General features: G+C 38.7%; 1 protein-coding gene across 5 annotated transcripts; it reads left to right on the forward strand.

Moving 5' to 3' along the window:
- Window positions 1-42: 42 nt before the first annotated feature.
- On the forward strand, window positions 43-21,393 carry LOC109111721 (nuclear transcription factor Y, gamma). Of its 5 annotated transcripts, none has more exons than XM_019124699.2 (11): window positions 43-198; window positions 9,296-9,402; window positions 9,610-9,678; window positions 11,764-11,877; window positions 13,735-13,830; window positions 15,319-15,495; window positions 17,832-17,903; window positions 19,287-19,448; window positions 19,621-19,728; window positions 19,885-19,944; window positions 20,809-21,393. In XM_019124699.2, the coding sequence occupies exons 2-11, from the start codon at window positions 9,304-9,306 to the stop codon at window positions 20,929-20,931; spliced, it is 1,080 nt and encodes a 359-aa protein (XP_018980244.1). In that variant the 5' UTR covers window positions 43-198; window positions 9,296-9,303; the 3' UTR covers window positions 20,932-21,393. The 5 variants fall into 5 exon arrangements, with proteins under 5 accessions (XP_018980244.1, XP_042632943.1, XP_018980243.1 ...); XM_019124698.2 differs by having other exon boundaries at window positions 44-198; window positions 9,293-9,402; XM_019124701.2 differs by lacking the exon at window positions 43-198 and adding an exon at window positions 3,083-3,254 and having other exon boundaries at window positions 9,293-9,402.
- The last annotated feature ends 258 nt before the right edge of the window (window positions 21,394-21,651 follow it).

Below are 21,651 nucleotides of genomic sequence, written 5' to 3' on the forward strand. Positions count from 1 at the left end.
GCGCAGACCAGTTCAACCTCTCGCTGAACTGAAGAACAATCACATTCAATGGCGAGTACGTCACAGTTAACGTAGCACTTCTTCCGGTTTAAAAAAACAAAAAGTTGTCAAATCGTCGGCCATCTTGGTTCCTGTAACAGCCTGAAATAAATTAAATATTACGACGAACCGGACTACACTACGATCTCATCACGTAAAGTGAGTATAAAAATGATTTTCTGTGCTGCGTTACTGTTCGGTTGCTCTCTACAGCTTGGTTTGGATGAAGCGGGGTGGTTTTGAGCTCGTGGTCTGATAAAAGTTTTCATCCAATGGACGATTGTTTTGGAGGATGAACATAGGCGCCATTTCCCTCCTCGCTCTCTGAAGCGCTTATTGGTGGCTAGTGGAAGGGAATGGAGGCGGTCAGGAAACTGTTGGACATAGGTCACCATTTTGGCTCTCCAGTGTAAATGACTTCTATTGGCTCACTGGTTCATTCTGAGCCTAAATGGTGGCAGTTTCTTAACTACCAGAACCCTTAGAAACCTTGATTGGTGGAATCTAGTCCGAGGTTTGATTGGTCTGAAGGACAGAGCCAAACGTAGTCTTTATTGGTTAGATTGTCTTTACACCGCTTTACAAATATTTTAGGAAAACTCGCTCAAAGCCTTCAAAATGCATCATTATTTCACTTCTCCTAGTTCGACGGGAATCAGTCAATGCGGCCTGCTAACGTAGCGAGCACTGTCTCTGCCTTTATGCCGCTGTTTTATAGTCCTTATCTGTCCGTACAGTCTTACTGGCTGTAGATGTTTTGAGATGTAAATCAGTCTCACAGTAAAAAATAAATCGGCCACTATGGGTTTCATCTAGAACAATGTTACACACACACACACACACTGGATGTTTGCATGGTTTCGGTTAGCATGTCTCCCGCTTAGCCTGCAAAGCTTGTCAACTTCTTTAATGAAAAAAATCATTTGTATCAATCTCAGTGTTTATTACGATTCATCAAAGGAATAAGACGTATATTTGTGCGCTTAATTTAATTGTGTTGGAATTTATTCCGTGTATTTTCATTTTGCAAAATGTGCGGCTGGCGTCATACACTGCATAAACAAATACGCTTCTAATTGTCACCTATGAATGAAAATAAAAAATAAAATACTAACGTCATAATTACTAGATTTAACAAAAAGCTGTAATTTAAGACGTAATTGACATGGTTTTAATGTACCGGGTCAATTCATAGCACATGAACTCACTATTTACACTCGATTCATCAGTGAGGTTTCAAGGCAGCACATAAAAGCAATATCATTGCCTATTGACCTTGATTTTACAAGAAACATAATGACATTCATAGCAACTGTTACCATAATCTTTCTGTACTGTTGCTGTAAATAATTTACCTGCTTTCTAGATGTATTTCAACAACAACAAAGTACAGGAAGGACTGTGCTGCAGTTGTTGCTCTGTTTTTCATCTATACTGTTTGAAGCTAACCCCTTCTTGTGATGTACATCTCTCATATAAGAAAAGAGCGTCAAGTGTTTGCAAAGAACAAAGAGTTAGCAGACTTGGTTCTTTATTAAAAATATGAAATCTTAAATCTGCTGTGCATCAGTTGGATTTGGGCGGAAGGTGCGTAGGCCGGTTTGCATGTGGTGACATGAAGTTTCTGGAAATAAAGAGACTAATAAAGAATCAAGTGATGATGTTAAGCAAGTTAAGGTGCGATTGCATTAGCAAGATTTTGTGGACAAAAAAGTCTATTGACAATAGTATGTGGATGGATTAATCTTAAGCAGAAGTGACTTGACTCAACATTTCAGATTGCATAGATTAGAAATAACTGGATTTCTGGTGAAAATTTAGTGTGAATTAGCTGAACAAGTAAATGTGACTGCCCCAGTTGTATTATTCTTGTACTAATAACCATAATTAAATGAAAAATTAACAAATAAGTGTAATAACAGTTGTATAACTTGTATAATGTGTGGTCACATTAGATTGTGCTGTATGGTTTACATGTATTAGAGGTTAAACCATTTGACATGACCCTTCAGGTCAACTTCAGGAAACAGTTAACATTGAGTTTAAGTTTCATGTGCTGCACTGCATGTATGTTCTTGCACTCAAACGAGACTGCAAGTCTGACCTGAGTGACTTTCTACTTTAACTCATGCGGCCGGCTACAGCATGCGGCACCCTCTTTGAGACCACCCTGAGCCAATCATTGTTCAAAGGCTCATTTGCATCACTGCACGCCCGGCCATTCCGCTCCTCCGAGGGGCGGGCTTTAGAGACATTTAGTTTGACATTGTAAATAAGCAAGGGACAGTTGTTTGAGAAGTCAGTTGTTCTGTCCAGCTCCGTACCAGCCACAGAAGGGAAGACGATCTGCAGGGGACAGTTTTTCAAAAGCTTGCAAACCGAAACGATCCTCCGCCCTCCCTGCATCCTTTTTACAACTTTCTGCTGATTTTGTCTGGTTGTTTTTTTTCTCTCTCGTTCTTTTCATTCCCTGACCCCTATCCTGCTGCTCAAGGTAACTTAAAACAGGAAGCTGAGTGTCTGTGAAGGGGGCGGAGTTGAGAGGGTAAGCAGGGAGGAGGGGTATGACACAGCCTACAGACGGCTGGCTAGGCCAATAGCAGCAGAGACCGAATCGGGCTCATTTGACGAATCCAGCAAAGGGGCGGGATCTCGGAGATGGGCGGGCCGCGAGAGTATCGTTTAGCAAGCTAGATTGATTACAGTCGAGTGTTAAAGGAAAAGCAGTCAGAAGATTTTTGCCCCGACTTGTTCTGCTGCTCTGCATTGCTCTCACACTTTTATTTCTTTTCATCCATCCCTTTTCTCCACCTCTCCCTCACTTTCTTGCCAGTTTTTCCGGTCACTCGTGCCGAGGCAGGGGTCAGCTGAAAGACAAGTAGTAGGTTTGTCAGGCAGAGGCCAACTCCAGGCTCCAGGCGGCTTCAGGGGACTCGCACAGGGGAGGAATGGGAGTGGGTTGTGTGTTTAGGAAAGGGGGGAGGGGGGTGGCTGAAGAAGATGGGCTAGGGGACGGGGGGGGGAGGGGTCGAAAGGGGGGGCGGTTGGTGATCGCGCTCCCCTCGGCTCGGGGCTTTGAAAGCAGCAGCAGATCGCCTGTCCCACAGCCTTTTGTCTCCTCCTGGGACAGAGCCTGTGGACTAGACAGTTAAGAAGACTTTCGAGATGTCCTCCTGTTCTCCAGCACCCACAGCGCAGCATATGAAGGGCACGGGGTAAGTGTGACTTGTGACTGCAATCAGACAGTAAAGCTCTCTCTCTCGCTCTCTCTCTCTTTCGCTGCAGTAATGGGATGCTTCCTCTGTCCTCCGCTCTGCTTTTCTCCTCCTCCTTTCGTCCTCTACTTTTCCCCTTGCTTGAAATCTGAGTGTACTTCTTTGTGTTTTCTGTCCTGTTCATTTTGAAGTCCTTAACCTGACTACCAATGTTTGACATGAAGTAAACATTAACTAGCTGGAAATGTCAGTGGATTTGTGTACGGAATTTTAACTTTCCATCTTTGCACTGCGTGGCGTACTCTTTGAAAGCAGTTGACCTCTAAGTTCAGTTCATTCACTTTGACTATGGACCTCTTGAAGGTCCCGTGCTGTTGTTTATCTTTGGTACATCTGTGTTGCTTACAGAGACAGATAGAGATGATGGCCCTGGCTGCATAGGATCGCTAGTCCCAGTTCACCTTTCAAGGCCCAGTTTCGTGGCTTGTTTACACTCTTGTGACAGTGAGGCAGAGCAGAGGACAGTATGGATGTGGGCTTTACGTGACCATCATGGATTGGGGTTTATATGGGGACTTTTAGCCCCCCAGTTCATGATGTACAGACGGCTGTCCTCACACAATGCCTCTGTATGGAATCCGGAGGGATTAAAGTCTGTTTTTCGCTTGTGTACTAGAAAGTTTCCATTAGTGATGGTATTAAGGTCCTTTTGGGGAAAGGAGTTACTAAAAATAACTCTAGGTAGAGCTTTGACTGCTGCTTCTCAGCATGATGTGTTTGGTTAAGATTTTAATATCATTTTAGCTTCTTACTGTACCAGTTTGCAATGATGTTCAAGGGTAAAATGTCACACGTGACTAATGTTTTTGCAAATTCCCTCTCGTTCCCGGAGTTTTGCGCTTGAGGTTGTTTTGAAATGTCAGCGCAGAACCTTTAAAGTTACAGTTGGGATTCTGGTGGCATCGACACGTCGTCGCACCTTGCCGTTGCTAACGGGCCCATCAGTGGATGAAGGTCACAGGAATGTGAGAGTGGCTTCCGCATTCAATCCGTCAGTGGGGATAGTGTGAGACCAAGAGGACAGTGCATCCCTCAGGGGCGCACAGACAAGAGGGGGCCATTCACCATCACGCTTCTCTAGGGAGGGCATCATTACACACAGTAGGGTCGCCAAGTTGCTGCAGTGAAAGTTGAAAAACCAGTCTCCGTTTGCTTTCTTTCTGTGCTATAGTATATCCCTCACTCTCTCTCTCCCTCCCTCCCCCTAAACAGTTTTTTTCCCCCTTTCTGCTTACTGCCGAATGACCTTGAGAGTTCAGGGACGGCTTCCTGGAGTTGACGCGAGACCGAACCAAGGGCAACTTTAGAATGATTGATCCATGAGATTAGACACGGATCAGAGTGGCGGTATTCTCCAGCCCCTATGTTTTTTGCTCCGAACATTATAACAAGCATAGCTATTTGTTGGTTAATTTGTAATTCATTGCTGGGTGCCTGGGTGCATTTTGTTGTGTCCGAGTCGATGAGTAGCCAGTAACCACAGCAGGCTTTGTCAATATATACAGTGTGTGTGTGTGTGTGTGTGTGTGTGTGTGTGTGTGTGTGTGTGTGTGTGTGTGTGTGTGTGTGTGTGTTTGGATTGTTAATAAGTCCAGAATGTAGCTTTAGAAACGTGACCTTTCTGTATGACAGAATGATCATAGAAAACAACGTGTCTGTGTTCTGTAATTTTTATTGAGACTGGTTTTGGTTCATGGTCTTAAGTAATATGTAATAAAGAGTTGTATTTTGTGTAATAAAAAGAGTAAGTTTGCTTACATGCACAGTTATGCACAAGTTTTTGCCTATTTGCGCTTAGCCTAGCCAAGTTTATAGGACACGATGTGTAAAATTTAATAAAAAGAGCTGTCAGGAAATGCATTTGCAAATACATTTATAAGAAGGTTGTACATGACAAAATGTGTGATCAATTATTTCAAGATTTAAATCATCCTTGCATAATGTGTAGTAGTTAAAGTGTATACACAGTCTCATTATTGGGGTCTATATGACTTTGCAAAACCCTGACTGGTTTTATTTCAGTCTGGCCAACGTGTTTAGACAACATTTTTAAAAATACACATTGTTGTTTTATTCTGACTTAAATCGAACCATAAAATAATAATAACTATAAATATATTTAAAAGCTCTACATTTTCATTCTAACATACGTATCTTTCTCCATACATTATTTTTTTTACCTGTTCTTGAACATTTTCCCCCCTCTGGAATGCTCCGATATCAGATAAGATTGAATTACCTCTATGTGCATTCATCATTTGGTATGCATTTAGATTTGGTATTTCTAATCTGTGTAGGGGAGGCATGCTGGAAATGAGGGGTATGTGCAAAAATGGAGATGTATGACAGGATGTTGAGATGAGTGTTAAATTTCAATTGTCTCCAGTGGAAAGCTGTTACTTCTCAAATGGCAAGCAGTTCTGTGGTTGAGTTCAATATGGGCCTGTCAAACAAAAAAGCAGACTTTGAAAAGAGCTTTTTAAGTCCTGGCTGTTAAAATTAGGCTCATTCTAGAGGTGAGCTTCATATCTGAGTGGTAGCTTAGATCTCAAGTCAACACAACGGCTAGCATCCTCAACCCTGGTGTTGTCTAATCAGCACAGCTGATTTGAATCTCTCCTGCATGAGGAAGAGATTGTTCTAAATTTATATCTTCAGCTTAGGAAACAGGCAAAACTGTAGTATAAAAGGCAATTGTTTTGCCAGTAGTAACTGTATGTGAAATTCTTATGTTGTGTTTGTGTCACAGCAGTTCTCCTCCTTGGAGGCCTCAGGCCATACTTTCTCCAACCATTAAATATCTGCTGCACAACCAGCTTAACTCATCTCTTGTCAAGGGGGTAATTTGCAATATCTCAAGTGTTTGAGAACCGCTCGTCCCCGATCACACTGAAATGTTCGAGCATTGCTTTGCTGCAGTCCTCCTGCACAGCGAAAGCCAGGCTGGCAGTGATGTTCTTGCTGATTCAGCCTCTGCTAGCGACATTGACTCTCTGAGAGACACACAGCACCAGCGGTCATTGCCATCAAGGCAACTGAACAGTTCAGGAGAAATCCTACACCACAGTTGTGTTCTGACTTGATGAAGGACGATCGTGACTGAGAGTTGAAGTACGTGCAGTGAGCCTCACTTACCTTTTTGTGTCCTGCCTATAAGTCTGCAATTGGTATGAATTACATTGTGATGATGTAGTTCCATTATGGTTGCAGTTGGGTCAATGACGTAACACTTTGTATTTATTCATTTCTATTTTTCTGTATCTGAATATATTTAAAAATGCATAAAATTGAATTTCTATATGCTATCTGAATACACATCTTCTATGATGAGCATGTTTTCAACTTCTGAATTAAAATTCATGTTTATTTTTTGGAGGCATAAAGTCAAAATTGTCAGTTAGGGCTGGGTGGTATATCAAGTTCCTACGATTTATCAATATATATATATATATATATATATATTTTTATATATATATTTTTAGGCAATACCGTTTATATCAATATTCAGTTTGATATGAGCGCATCTGAAAAATAGCGGAGAACACCGTGAGCTGCTGTAAAGTGCATAATCCAGTTTGTCCTAAACATGAGACATGTTAATATTAAGGGCTTTTGGTGTTGTTGTTGTTGTTTTTTTTTTTTTTCTGAGCAAAACTTTTCTCTGTTGGACTTTTTTTTTTTTGTCTTTCTGAGCAAAACTTTTCTCTGTTGGACGGACATTTCGGCCACCTGAGCAAAAAAGTTTCTTTATACCAGACCTGTACAGCGCACACACAAACTTTAATGTGCTATTTATATTTGATTTGACCCTTGATGTAACTAAATGATACACATCTTAGTTTACCAGAGAAATTTTTTTTACAGTGCTGTTACCAAGAAATTTTATTAAAAATTAATTTTTTTTTAAATCGCACGCAGAACAGTTCAGTTCTTTATAATAATATAATGTAATATAATATGAACAAAATGAAGCAGATATTGCTCATGAATTCCCTTTTTGAGTTTTTTTTATTTATTAGGTTTATAATAAAATATAATATAAAAACAAACTGAAGCATTTAAATTGATGGAATGGAATAGAATAGAATAGAATAGAATAGAATAGAATAGAATAGAATAAAACAAACTGAGGCTTTTAAACTGAGATCTGTATGCTAGTTTACTAGAATTAAATCAAATGGTTTTCCCAACTCATTTTTGCGTGTGCCCTGTGTGCGGCATATTATTTCTTCTGCGCGGTCACATTGCTCGTAAGCTATATTTAAAGTATAGTTTATAGCAGCTCGCCCTGATGCTCTTTCAGTCAGATGCATGCGCTGCTGACAGACAGACAGACATTTAACATATTTTTTTTTGTTTTTAAATCCAAATAGAAAAATGTAGACAAAAACAAGATATATAACGTATATCGCAATTCAGCCAAAAAATACAAAGATATGATTTTTTTGGCCATATCGCCCAGCCCTGAGCAAATGATTATTATTTCTTGGGCAAGTATCTCTGTATCTAGCTTGTTAATATTTGAAAGTTACCCCCGCCTTTTTTTTTTTAACACAATATCAAACATAACCTCAAAAGAACAAGGATTCTACCCACAATGCTAAGCCAGAGGTCTTGCTCCTCCCATCTCAGGTTGTGTGTCTCGATCTGGTTAAAGGAGTCAAAAATAGCTCCCGCTTAAGCAGCTGGTCTAAGCGAGCTTTGATTTAACCTATTTATGTCTCCTTTAATGGCGTGTTATCTCATTTAATTTGCCTCACAATTTCCCAAGTCCATGACAGTAATTTGCCGCTGTTATCGCCTGCTAATTATCCAGCTAGTTTTCTTAATTGTCTTACTTGAGACGTTAAATTATTATTTCTTATCAGGCCGGAGCTGGCATATCCACACTCACAGCTGTACTGCAGAAGACCATAGTAAGATTGACACCTGATGTTGCTTCCTAGCAGTAGAGCGACTGCCAATGACCTCCAGTCTTTTTCTTATTATAAGCATGCATAATGAATTTGATTGACAGTTGACTGCTTCAATCAAGCCTGAATGAGTCTAGAGCTTATCGACAGCAGAGTCACATGAAACATTGATTTGGATTATGCTTGTCTAATGTCACTGATCATGATTATTTTGGAGGCAAATAAAGACTGTGACACTAAACATGATTTTTTTTTTTTTTTTTTGTGATTGTAATCATCCTAATCCTTTGAAATACATAAGAGGAGTAAGATATGAAAGCAGGTCACTGCTTTTCGCCCGTAATCACGCACGTTTCACTGTGTTGCTCCTCCGTTTGACCCACATAGTGAGGCTTCTCGGCAGTCGAACTGCTCCCCCTCCATTAAGCCCTTGGCACTTTGTCTTGTTATTGGATTATGGCTGTACTGCACAAGTCCGAGTACTTTTTTACTGCCTCGCTCCGGCTCCTGTGGCACCCCACCCTGCTATTTTTTGCCCTGTGTTTTCTTCCAGAGAAAGAGAGAGGTGCTTTGCAGCATCTGTGGCAGCGCAAGCTCAGGCAGGCTGCCTGCAGAATTCCTCACATGCCATAGTAACCTGCCAGAATTGCTCCTCTTGCTTTTTCGGTTTGCGTTAGTTTGTGTTTGGAGTGCCTCCGTTGCGTCAGTGCTGAGCCGTACTGTCAGTTCGGTTCCAAAGCTATTTGGGTATCCAGATGTGCACTCCAGGCTTCAGGTCACTGTACCGGAGGAGGACTTTGTTCTCCAGGTTTTTCACAAATGGATTCCTGGCTTAGTTTACGCATGGCTGAGTTGACCAATCGCCCCATCGACAGTTGCGCCAGGCATTTTACTGTAGTGACGCACAGCTAACACACACAGTTATTCAGACTTCTTCAACCCAAACTAAACAGTGTATATTGTGGTTTATTATCTCAAAGCTCAGTAAGTCTACGTCAATTATGAGGCTTGTATGTGAACATTAACCCTGACTTGTTGTGTCTTCTCTCCCTCTTTATCACCTAGCAGATCTGGAGATGTCGGCAGACTCATTTGGAGCAGGCAACAGCGATGCCCAGCAGAGCCTACAGTCCTTTTGGCCCAGAGTGATGGAAGAAATCAGGAATCTTACCGTGGTACGGGTTTCTCCTAGCTTTTTTACCTAGCTTATCACTTGGATACAGTATAAACACTGCCTTTCTCAAAACAAACTCCAAAAAGTCTTTACTGGAAAATTGTAGTGAACTATGTCGAATCTCAACAAGAGTCTACCACTGTTCATTAAGAGGAATTATTCATGTTATTGTGAGTTCTCCTCTAACGCACTCTCGCACTGTTTCAGAGATTTCCGTGTGCAAGAGCTTCCTCTTGCTCGCATCAAGAAAATTATGAAATTGGATGAGGATGTGAAGGTAAGAGCAGCCGAGCTGAATCAACACAATCACTCTAAGCTGATGGCAGCACACTTCCTGTCTTTGATTCTTGAGAAAGCAGCAACCCAGCGATTGTCTGCTGTACATCGTGGCAAGTTGCGTCAATAACTTGGCAATGCTAAAACTATGGCAAGTTTCACTATTACTATTGGTCCTACTTGGAGTTAGGCTTTTTTTTTTAATCTTTAGCCACAAGTATTGAAGTTATGAATGTTTTGCAATATTTGTGCTATAGATATGAATCAAATCATGTGGCTTGAGGATTAGTATGATGCGTCTTAAATGACCTAACTTGCCTGCCAAAATAATACGCCAAAAAAATCCCATAGATTTTGATGAATATTGCAGAACCTTGTGGGATAGTGAAGCACCCGAATTAAGCAACTGAAAATGTTCAGCCAAAATAACAAAAAACTTTATTTTCGGTTTCATCCAAAACAGCGTTCTGACTGTGTCAGCAACTATGCTGTGCACACCATGTTGATAAGCTACAACATTACATAACATTTAGTCATTTAGCAGACGCTTTTATCCAAAGCGACTTAGAAATGAGGCCAATGGAAGCAAGCAAAACAAGACCGCAATGATATGCAAGTGCTTTAACAAGTCTCTGTTAGCTTAATGCAGTACAGGTAGCAAGTTTTGTTTTTTAAATTATATAATAAATAAAAAGAAAACTGATATAATAGAAAAAGAATAGAGCAAGCTAGTGTTAGAGGCATTTTTTTGCTTTTGTTAATTGTATAATAAAAAGAAAACAGATAGAATACAAAAAAAATTAGAGAAGCTAGTTTTTTTTTTTTTTAAAGAAAACAAGCAGTTAGTAAATTAATAGAGTGCAAGTCTAAAAGGGGCAAGGTTTTTTTTTTTTTAATAAAGAATAACAACAGGTAAACGTGTCAGCAGTCTGGGCATACATCACTCTGCCCAGAAATGATTCTAGAATAGCAATATGTTGAAATTGTTCAGGTGAAAAATTGATAGGTTGCCAATAAACTTTACTATTAACTAGTGTTCATTTATGACATGTGGATATGACACTCTGAACTGCATACCAAGTTCAATTCCACTGATACCCAAATTCAGTTAACAAAACTTTTGTTTTTGGTTTCAGTTTTTGGCTAAATGAAATCATTAATTTTGGTTTTAATTAATTTTGCTTCTATGGAATCATTTTGCTTAGTCCACCTAGACTGACCCAAATGTACTCATCAGTGGCTTTAGCTGCAGTGTAGTCTGATTTGAACCACTACAAAAACAGTAATCTATTATTTTCCCAGCATTGTGAATAGAAAAACTATTAGATCCAGTCATCTGGCCATTTTCTGTGAAACAGTCTGATATTTGGTAGTGTGTAAACATTGAATAGACTTTTTCCGAGAACTAAAAAGAACTTCTCTCATAACAACCTCAGTTCCATGTATTGCCAATATTTACTCTGTTTGCCAGATCCTTTAACAAAGCAACACGCACATAAACAAACGTTCAAGCATAAATAAGAACATGGCATCAGTACTGTCGAAAGAGCTAGAGGTCATTTCAAGAGTGCTGTGAGCCAAGTATTGAGTGGCGGTAACACACACTGATGCCCTTTTAGTGTGGTTTCATAGAGCAAGAGAAATAAAAATGATTAGACATAAGGTTTGGTGTATTTACCCTTTAGAATGAGCTGGATTAACCCTAAAGCAGACAGATATTTCCTCCTTTTCTTTGTGCTCAGTTGAACAATACAAAGATATTGTGATGTTGTAGATTCCACAGGGTATGATCTTCCCACAAAGCCTTAGCTGCGTGGGAAGCAGGCATCAGGTCAGGGTGTTGTCTAGACACTCAAAATAACCTGCAGCTTAGAGTGGAAAGAGAGAAAAGCCAAAGAAGTTAAGAGCTCAGGAGCAGTGGCATGGGCAAGACCCCTGGGTCAGTTCCTGACGTAGGCCCCTACATATGTCCATCTGTCTGATGGCAGGCCAAAACATCAAGGGCATGGGCATAGTGAGTGTCTGGATAGGATGTATGTTGTCTTTTATTTCCCCTGTATTAACTTGCTTTGGTAATCCTCCATAGATGATCAGTGCTGAGGCACCAGTGCTGTTTGCCAAAGCAGCACAGATCTTCATCACAGAGCTCACTCTCAGAGCCTGGATTCACACTGAGGACAACAAGCGGCGCACACTACAGGTCAGTCATGGTCATGTTCATTCTCAACTTCCCTTTGACCCCTCGTCCTAGCCAGCTGAGATAAACCAGTCTCCTCTGTGACAAAATTATCTTTTTTGTGTTTGAAGAAGACTGGAAACAATAGAGGGAAGATGGTGGGTGGGATCAGGAAATGACCCTGAACTGGTTTTTAATTGGGGTCACCTGCACAAAAGTGCCACCCTGTATTTCAGAGCACTACCTGCTAAGCCATGTGTCGAGTGATCACCATATGTATAGTAGTTCTCAATTTAAGACAAACTTGGGATTATTTCCTGATTCCAACCACCATCTTCCCCTTTTTTTTTTTTAAATGTTCCATTTTGAATTTCAAAATCGAAAATATAAAATAACTGAAAACTGGAGTTTTGCTTCAGAGCGAAATGTTCAAGTTGGACTTGTGAACTCGCTACGATCACCAACAGAAATCTGCTCAATTTGAAAGTGACTTCTGTGTGAGCTGTGCTTCATACATCACTACACTATTGACAATGGACATTTTTGCCCATAAAATTTCCATAAAATTTGCCTAATGTGACTGCACCTTTAGCCATTGTTTCTATTATCTTCTGTACTTCACGTGAATAGGTCCAACCCCAAACCATTACGGCAAAGATAAAAAAAAAAAATGGTCCCTCCTAATACATGTACTGGAGTCATGACACAGCTTGTCTGTTTATGGGAAGAGCCCCCCAAGGCTTATCTCTGTTCCACTGTAGCGTGGAGTCTAAAAGTACCATCTACCATGACCTACTTACTTTTTTCCCACTGATTTTGCCTCCCTTTGCTGTGAAACACTGTCCTGAACCCTGAATGATACTCATAAAGTGGTCCCTTAATGCTTGGATTGAAAATGAAAAATAATGACATCTATAAAATATTATTTATTAAAAGAATTAAACAACATTATATAAACACAAATAACACAAATAACACATGTAATGTTCTTAACACAAATAACTGAATGTGTTAAAGGTGTTAGATTAAAAATATTTAATTTTAATATTTAATTTTCAAATGATATCTATCTATCTATCTATCTATCTATCTATATATAAAAAAAATATTATTGTTGTGTGTGCCTGTGTTTGTTTGTATAAATAAATATATATAAAATGTAAATATAAAATATATTTGTATAATTATATATTTTATATGTAAATGTGTGTGTGTGTGTGTGTGTGTGTGTGTGTGTGTGTATATATATATATATATATATATATATATATATATATATATATATATATATATATATATATATATATATGAAAACGGTTCAATAGTCTGCAATGTAGCAGCACATGTCTACATAGCCATTTTCCGATGTGTTGTTCAGCAACAGGTTTTGTCACTGAACAAAGCTGTAATGACTGTTAGAACATCTCTTTAATATGTAGATGGTATTACCGCTCAGCCTGTGAGCTTGCAGCTGGCACACAGTTCCATTGTGAAGGCATCACGCCAATCAGTGTCGCCACGACAACAGTCGTCAATGGAACAACTGCATGGATGTGACCCTTCACCACCAGATATTAATCATGGTGCTAAAAATAGCTGCTGATTTGGGGGTTGACAATGGGTGGTCTTTGCATCCAATATCCTGTGGAAAATACTGCTAGTAGATGTTCTGTGGGGTGAGATAGTGTTACTGTTCGCTAAGAACGGTCGATGCAGACAGTGGGATACATTATCATTTTCTCGTATCAAATAGTGCAGCATAATTTTTTTTTTTTAAATGAGTGTCATCCTTTTTCTTCCTATGACCATTTGTTACATGTGGTGTTTTAGACTTTTTTTGGATTTGTTTTTGACTCTCTGATCTTATTTTCTGTTTTCCAGAGGAATGACATCGCCATGGCCATCACTAAGTTTGATCAGTTTGACTTCCTCATTGATATCGTCCCCCGCGATGACCTCAAGCCTCCAAAACGACAGGTGCGGAAAAGAGAAGAGAGAGCTTCAAGCTGTCAAAATTAATCGGCATCTAACTTTTTTTTTTCTTCAGCATCTGTGAAGAGGAGATGGTGCCGTGTTGTGTTTGGCAGCCTGGGGGTGCTGTAAACATCCTTGACTGGAAGCTGGGTGTAGGGTTTGTGAAGGCTTTCAGTCGGATGTTTGCAGCGCCCTGCTTCCCCTATCTCTGCACAACCAGACATCATATTTATTCATTTCTTGTTTATTTTACAAATGTGGCCATAGTGCCATGTGTCTGACTCCAAAAACAACTGTGTGCAGTTATGTGCTACAGCACTGGCAGCAGAACAGTGATTGACAGGGTGAGAAATTCATCTTTTTGACTGCCAGTCACAGATTTTACCAGCCATTTTAATTCTTTCAGTTGAAATAAGGGACTCACTACATGCAATTTAAGAAATATACATATGCGTCCTATTTAATAGAACATTTACTTTGAATTTACAACGTAGATTATTTGCGAGTCACACCCTGAGCACTTCCCTCAAATGTTTCTGTAGAGAGCATTAGCAACATAAAGATAAACATCTAAACTGCCTTTTAAGAGTTACTTAAGTCTGTTCTTTGAGATTTTATACTTATTATTTATATTTTTTATTTATTTATTTATTTTTTCTAGTTTGATGTATTATATTTTAGCTATGAATTAAAAATGGGTGTCCAAAACAACATTACTTAAACTGACCTTGAATTCTTTTAGGCACGCCAGGGATGAAAAAAAAAAACAACATTACTTAAACTGACCTTGAATTCTTTTAGGCACGCCAGGGATGAAAAAAACAATCAAATACGAGTAACTTGAAATACCAGAGTGGGAAGACACAACAGCACATGCAAAAAAAAGGAATTTACGCGATATATCCACTGATCCTATCCCTCCTAACTCAGCTAAACCATTGTCTTCGTTCGACCCCGAAGGATTTATGGTCCTGTGGTGTTTTTGTGTGTGTGACCAGGTGTGTAAACATCCTACACTCTCAGCTGTGACATCACCAAGCTGGGAGAGGGATGTTTACTCTCTTTGTTACAAATAAATCTTAAGGAATGGATGACGACGAAATGTAACGATACACTTCTGGGTACAAATGTTTGGGTATTCCTGCTGTTTGTGTTAGAATAGCGCAGCTGATTGCCTGCCATTACGCTGCGGTTGAGTGTAGGAGTTCAGGCCACAGACTGCAGCTAAAGGTCTCGTTTCTGTCCAGCTAGAAGATTGCATTACTCGACTCTTGCTTTGCCTAGAAGTAATTTATCCTCATCCTGCCTCTGATGTTACAGAGCTAAAATAATTTATGGAGATGTAACCAGCAGATAGGCCTTATGAATTCTTGATTTCATCTGTGTGTGTTTATGGGATTGTTGGATGCTCTCTTGCATTTATGAAGGTCCTCCTGAGGTGTGCTGCAATATAAGGTATATGTTTCTCTATAATTGTGCCTGTCTGTGTAGGAGGAAGTGCGTCAGTCCGTCGCCCCGACTGAGCCGGTCCAGTATTACTTCACTCTGGCGCAGCAGCCCAGTGCAGTGCAGGTCCAAGGTCAGCAGCAAGGCCAGCAGGTGGCTGCTCCCACCACCACCACACTGCAGCCCGGACAGATTATCATCGCTCAGCCCCAGCAGGGCCAGGTAATTCTCACACACTTGCCACAAACCCAAGAACATGGTACATATATGGACCATACCATCAAAACAAGTAGCTTTGAGACAAGACCATTCTATTTCAGTATGTGAAAAGAGTAGTATTTCCGAATTCACTGCATTAATTAAACATTAGGCAAAACACTTGCTTACTACCAAAGTGCACATCTGATGGATATTTTACTATCTCATGAGGCTGCAGGAGAGGATTTGTGAATGGCAGTGGAGATACCCAACTGAAACGGACAGGTCACATGACAATGACAACATGACTAATATAGAATATCAATATATAAGTACCTGCCTGTTATGGCAGCTTTCATTAACATTTATCAAACATACACATTTAACACAGCACATATATTGATGACTCATTATATATTGCAAATCATTATATATGGCTATGATGTAACTAAAGCCCCTTGACTATTTAAAAGAAATGAGTAACACTTTTGATTACGTCCCGCCCAAACTTCCTGTTTTAATAGGAAATATGTCAGCACAGGTAAGAAAACTGGTATCTGGAGGACATGTTTGCCCTTGTAATTACCCTAGTGTATATTATACTATGGTCTGGTGGACAAAAGCCTGAAACTTTATCGTACTTACTCTCTCACACATCACTTGAGCCCTGATTACTTTGATCAGCCCATTACAGGATCATTTGAAACATGATTGGTGAAGGTTGAAAGCCCAGAGATGTCATTCTCACGTTGCTATCAGGTGAACAGTAGAGAATCCAGTCACTCTCATGTGATATCTGTCCAGCTTTTTAGTATGAACACAGCAGTCCTCTTTCCACTCATCTACTTTTTTGTTAACTTTTATTTTAAGTTATACTGGTTTAATTCCACCAGTGTGAGGCTCTTTTTCACTTTCTCTCTCTTCTCTGTGGCAAACCTCATTCTCTCTCTCTAAAGATCAGTGCTGCTTCAGCAAGCTGCAGTTTGCTGACCTGTCAGACTTGGCCAGAGTTGTGCTGCAGTCACCTTAGAGAGCACTTAGGACAAATATATACACTAGGGTTCAAAATCATCAGACCACAATAAAATGGGATTCAAATTCTAATTTCAACCTGAAAATAAAGTTTTAGAATTTCGAAAAATGTGAAACCGAAACATGATGTAAAATCAAGAACAAGAAAAAAATTAATTAATTAAAAAATTTGTATGTATGTATATACTACCCTTCAAACATTTGCTATTGTTAATGGTTGTTATTGTTTTTTTAAATATTAATACTTTTATTCAGCAAGGAAGGTGATAATTAAAGGTGATAGTAAAGACAATTGTACTGTTGGATTTCTATTTCATATAAACGTTCTTTTAAACGTTCTATTCATCAAAGAATCCTTAAAAAAAAAATTGTTAAAAAGAACATATGAAATATTAAGTATTTTAATACAAACATGCACATTTCTGAGGAATTTGATCAAAAATGTAGCAAAAAATTGTTATTAAAATATATATATAAAATATATATATATAAAACAATTTTTGCTACATTTTTGATCAAATATTTCAAAAACATAAAAAAAATCTTACAGACCTACATAGGTAGGAAAGAAATAAGGTGAGAGAAAAATAGTGGTGGAGAGTATTTATGCACGGGAAAAAGGTGATCACATGTTTATTGAACAATTTTGACAAAACATTTGTCAAATTGTGACCTGTTCCTTCATGCGCTCTGTTCAAGCATTAAATAAAAATGTATTTTCAGTGGGTTTTTATCTTCAAACCTGAGGACAGAGAGTCGGTTTAGCTTCATCTCACTGTCTGCTAACTGCTTTGTGCCGCTATATGCGGTCATTTCCCCAAATGCATGTCATTATTTTCAAATTTTACACCAGAGCTTGCACTTATCTGCTTTAACAGATACTTTATCTTTGCCACTGATTTAAACTCTGCTTCAGTTAATGCCTGTTCACACTAAATCTGAAACTACAGAGTGACACATTATCAAATGTTCACAGCAATTTTTCAAACTTTAATTATTCACACTAAATCCAATGCAGAATTTTTGCCTTGTAAATAATATATATTATATATTATTGCAGTGTCATATTTTAGGCTTGGTATGAATTCATTTAAAAAAGCATTATGAATTTTTTATGGCATTTCAAAAATATGGATATGGTGTGAATAAGTTTGTTCATACTACATGTGACAAATCACACTTCAATTTCTTTACACTATTTGTGGCTTTTAAGCGCTTTGCCTTTTTTGTTGCTTTTTAAATGACATTTGAGTATGCGCTTTGCATGTGCTTGCTTGTGTTGTCAAGTTCACTCTCTCTTTCTCGTATTATTTCCTCCTCTTCCTCAGGTATTGCAAGGAACCACCATGCAACAGCTGCAACAGGTGCAGGTTGCTCAATCACAGGCGACCCCTATCACGGTAAACCTGAACAGTAGCGTGTCTGGTTATATATAATAAGATTAGCTAAGTGGTTAAGAAGCACAAAAAAGCTTTTATTTATGGCTTTTTTCATGACAATTGAATAAGAACAGCCTTTCAAAGCACAATACATCAGCAAAAATATCCCTGTTTGGGTACTATATCATGTACTATACATGAAACAATCCAGCAAGTAGAAGCAGAGGGTATTTTTTTTTATTTTTTTTTCTCATCAAATTTTCTGGATACTGATATTTATTATATTTTTATTATCAATTTACTAGTGTCAGTATTTCTTCAATCGCCATTTACAGATTTTAATCACATTTAATTTATTTATTTATTTTTACAGTTTACTTGAACCGTCATGCGTTTGATAAATTAATTTCTCTCAATTCATATGGGGTCATAAACATGTAATTTATAAAGTTGTTTAAAATATAGCATGTCACACTGCTGGACTGTCAATTATCTATTTTCAAATCAAATAAAGTACAGTTGTTATAGCAGTAGTCATAGGAATTTTTCTCCATTGTGCGATGTGACCGCAGTTTATTGATTTGAGCTTGAGTCTTGTGGTTACTGAAAGTGAGACTTCAAAAGGAACCTTAAAACATTTTGCAATGAGAAAACTGTCATTATATATGAATACAGCTTTTTGCTGAAGTTTATATCAACATCATGGACATTAAGGGTTCAGCCATTCAGCTTTGCCATCACAAGAATAAATCGCATTTTTAAGTATATTAAAATAGAAAGGTTATTTTAAATCTATTTGAAGTTTTACTGGTGTCTGGTTATATATAATAAGATTAGCTAAGTGGTTAACTGAAGGCCATTTTCTCCTAAACCAAATAAACCTGAACAGTAGCGTGTCTGGTTATATATAATAAGATTAGCTAAGTGGTTAACTGAAGGCCATTTTCTCCTAAACCAAACAGAAGAACAGATATTTTTCACACAGGGCCAAATCTCCAGTTCATATGCCCTCTGCTTGACGCTATATGAGGTCACTGCATGTCTCAGGCCAGATAAAGTTGTGCTGCTTAATAAATTGCTCTCGCCTATTGGGTGTCAGTTCCTGAAGAGGAGAGATCATCTGTCACACCTCTGCAGTCAGCGCCCAGGTTTCTCCGTTCAACACGAGAGGCCCGGGGTCACAGTCTTGCATCTATACCCTTTCCTCAACACGTCTACAATTTCACTTTCTTTTGGCGGCCTTCCCAGCCCATAGTACATTAGGCTGTAATGCTAATGCTAGTTCATCTATTCCAGCGTACGTGCTGAAAGAGACTTGAAAGGCACACAACAGATTGAAACACAACTTGAATGTAAGTTTGAAGCCGCAGTCCCACCTGATGCATTTCATCCTTCCTCTTTCAGAGTGCTCCGGTGACTATGCAGGTGGGCGAAGGTCAGCAGGTGCAGATTGTGCAGGCTGCTGCACAGGGACAGGCTCAGGCGCAGGCAGCACAGTCGGCTGGACAGACTATGCAGGTTATGCAGCAGATCATCACCAACACGGGAGAGATCCAGCAGATTCCAGTAAGAACTTTGAAGAAAAGGCTTTTACATTTGTATTTTGATCTTTCAAAAGCATTATAAATTGGTAATAGGTATTGCAGCACACCTGTGCTACATGAAGATCAGGCGAACATGCTTGTTATTTGGAGGTAATGATGTGTTCTCATCAGTGCCCCCTTGTGGTGTCCTGCAGGTGCAGCTCAACACCGGCCAGCTGCAGTATATTCGCTTGGCTCAGCCTGTCTCAGGAGCACAGGTGGTTCAAGGACAAATACAGACACTTGCAACAAACACTCAGCAGGTAAATCATGAAAGATCTTAAAGATGGTCAACAATATTAGCTCAACTCATGGCCACAAGAGACGAGTCATTATTTTTTTCATTTGCTTACACTAATGGTGCAGATGTTACAAATGAATTAAATTGATGGGTGTAATCTTGTTGAATTGTTCTTTAGATTTCACAGACAGAAGTACAACAGGGTCAGCAACAGTTCAGCCAGTTTACTGATGGGCAGGTAATGATTTCTTCCCCCTTTTTTTTTTTTTATTTTTTTTTTTTTTTTTTTTTTTTCTTTTTTTTTTTTTAAAGGCTTTTATACAAACACACAACACACTATTGGTTAAAAGTTTGGGGTAAGTAATGCTTAAAATGTTTTGGAAATAAATCTCATATGTTCACAGCTGCATTTATTTGGTCAAATAAACAGTAAAGCAGTAATATTGTGAAATTTTATCAAAAATAACTGTTAATATAATTAAAATAACCTATTTTCCACAACAACAACTTGTTTTCTATATGAATATGTACATATATGGAATTTATTTCTGTGATGGCAAAGCTGAGTTTTCAGCAGCCATTACTCCTGTCACATGATCCTTGAAAAATTATTCTGTTATGCTGAATTGGCTCAAGAAACATTTATTATTATTATCATCAATGATGAAAACAGTTGTGGTGCTTAATGTTTTTTGTGAAAACTGTGATACATTTTCTTCAGGATTCTTTGATGAATAGGAAGTTCAGAAGAACACATTTATTTGTAATGGAGATTGTTCTTTACTGTCAACTTTGATCAATTCAATGCATCCTTGCTGAATAAAAGTATGAATTTCTTTCCACAAAACATACTGACCCCAAATTTTTCATGTAGCCTTAAAATATTAAAATACATATTATGTTATATTAAAATATAATATAGAATATTCTAATTTTAAAATACTATTCTATATGTAATGTGCTATATTATACTGTAATTACATTCTCCTACATTCTATTTCTGTCAGCCTTATTCCCACAGCTACAGTTTCAATCCAGACCTCAGATGTTATTTATCACTTCAGTAACACACATCCCTCCCTTTCTTCCTGTGATTCTGTAGCAGCTGTATCAGATCCAGCAGGTGACGATGCCTGCAGGGCAGGAGCTGACCCAGCCTATGTTCATTCAGTCCACCAACCAGACGGCCGACGGCCAGGTCACCACGCAGGTCAGTGCGGACTGAGGCTGTCACCAACCACCAACTACAATGAAGGAGAGGAGCCGCCACACACCAACACCCAGTCCTTCCACTTCCCTTCATCTCATGCCATATTTTGATCAAGTTCTCCAACTGGTTTAATTCAGCAATCAAATAATAAACTTCAGATTTAAGCTTCATAATTTACCGTCCAAAATACATGTATTGCTGTTTTGGTAACAGAGTTTAGGTCTCTTTACTACAGTGCTGGAATGATCAATGTGTAATGGCAGAGATTTGATTTCTGCCATATTAATTTCAACTCTGTCTTTTGCAATATGGCTAAAAAGTATGAACCCACTGTCTTCCTTGCAGTATAGGTAGAATATGTCCTTGTTTCATAGTTTAATGTGGATATGGGTAGAGATTATGCTTTCAGATCTGTTCAGTGATAGAGACATTAGGGTGAGGCTTGTGAAACCTGAGCTGGAGGGCACTTCTTTTGTGCGGGGGGAAAAACTATTTTTTCTTTTCTTTTTTTTAAAGCCCTCATCCATTTTGACAGATTATGCCATCTCATGATGTGTAGAGTTCTTAACTTGATAAAAAGCCATAATCTACACATTCTTTATTTCTGTAGTTTAACTCTGTAATTCTATAGTAATTGTATTAGTTCAGTTGTAGTATCTTGTATAGTTTTGAAATTTGATAACATTGTATTTGTTAAAGGGCTTCTTATTGTTGGGTTTTGTATATGCAGAATGG

This window comes from Cyprinus carpio, chromosome A19 (genome assembly GCF_018340385.1).
Source record: "Cyprinus carpio isolate SPL01 chromosome A19, ASM1834038v1, whole genome shotgun sequence".
Classification (NCBI taxonomy): Eukaryota; Metazoa; Chordata; class Actinopteri; order Cypriniformes; family Cyprinidae; genus Cyprinus; species Cyprinus carpio.

Coding starts and splice junctions, on each gene's coding strand:
- LOC109111721 (XM_019124699.2), top strand. CDS start 9,304: ATGTCGGCAGACTCATTTGGAGCAGGCAACAGCGATGCCCAGCAGAGC. Junction 13,831..15,318: donor TCAAGCCTCCAAAACGACAG/GTGCGGAAAAGA, acceptor CTGTCTGTGTAG/GAGGAAGTGCGTCAGTCCGT. Junction 15,496..17,831: donor CTCAGCCCCAGCAGGGCCAG/GTAATTCTCACA, acceptor CCTCTTCCTCAG/GTATTGCAAGGAACCACCAT.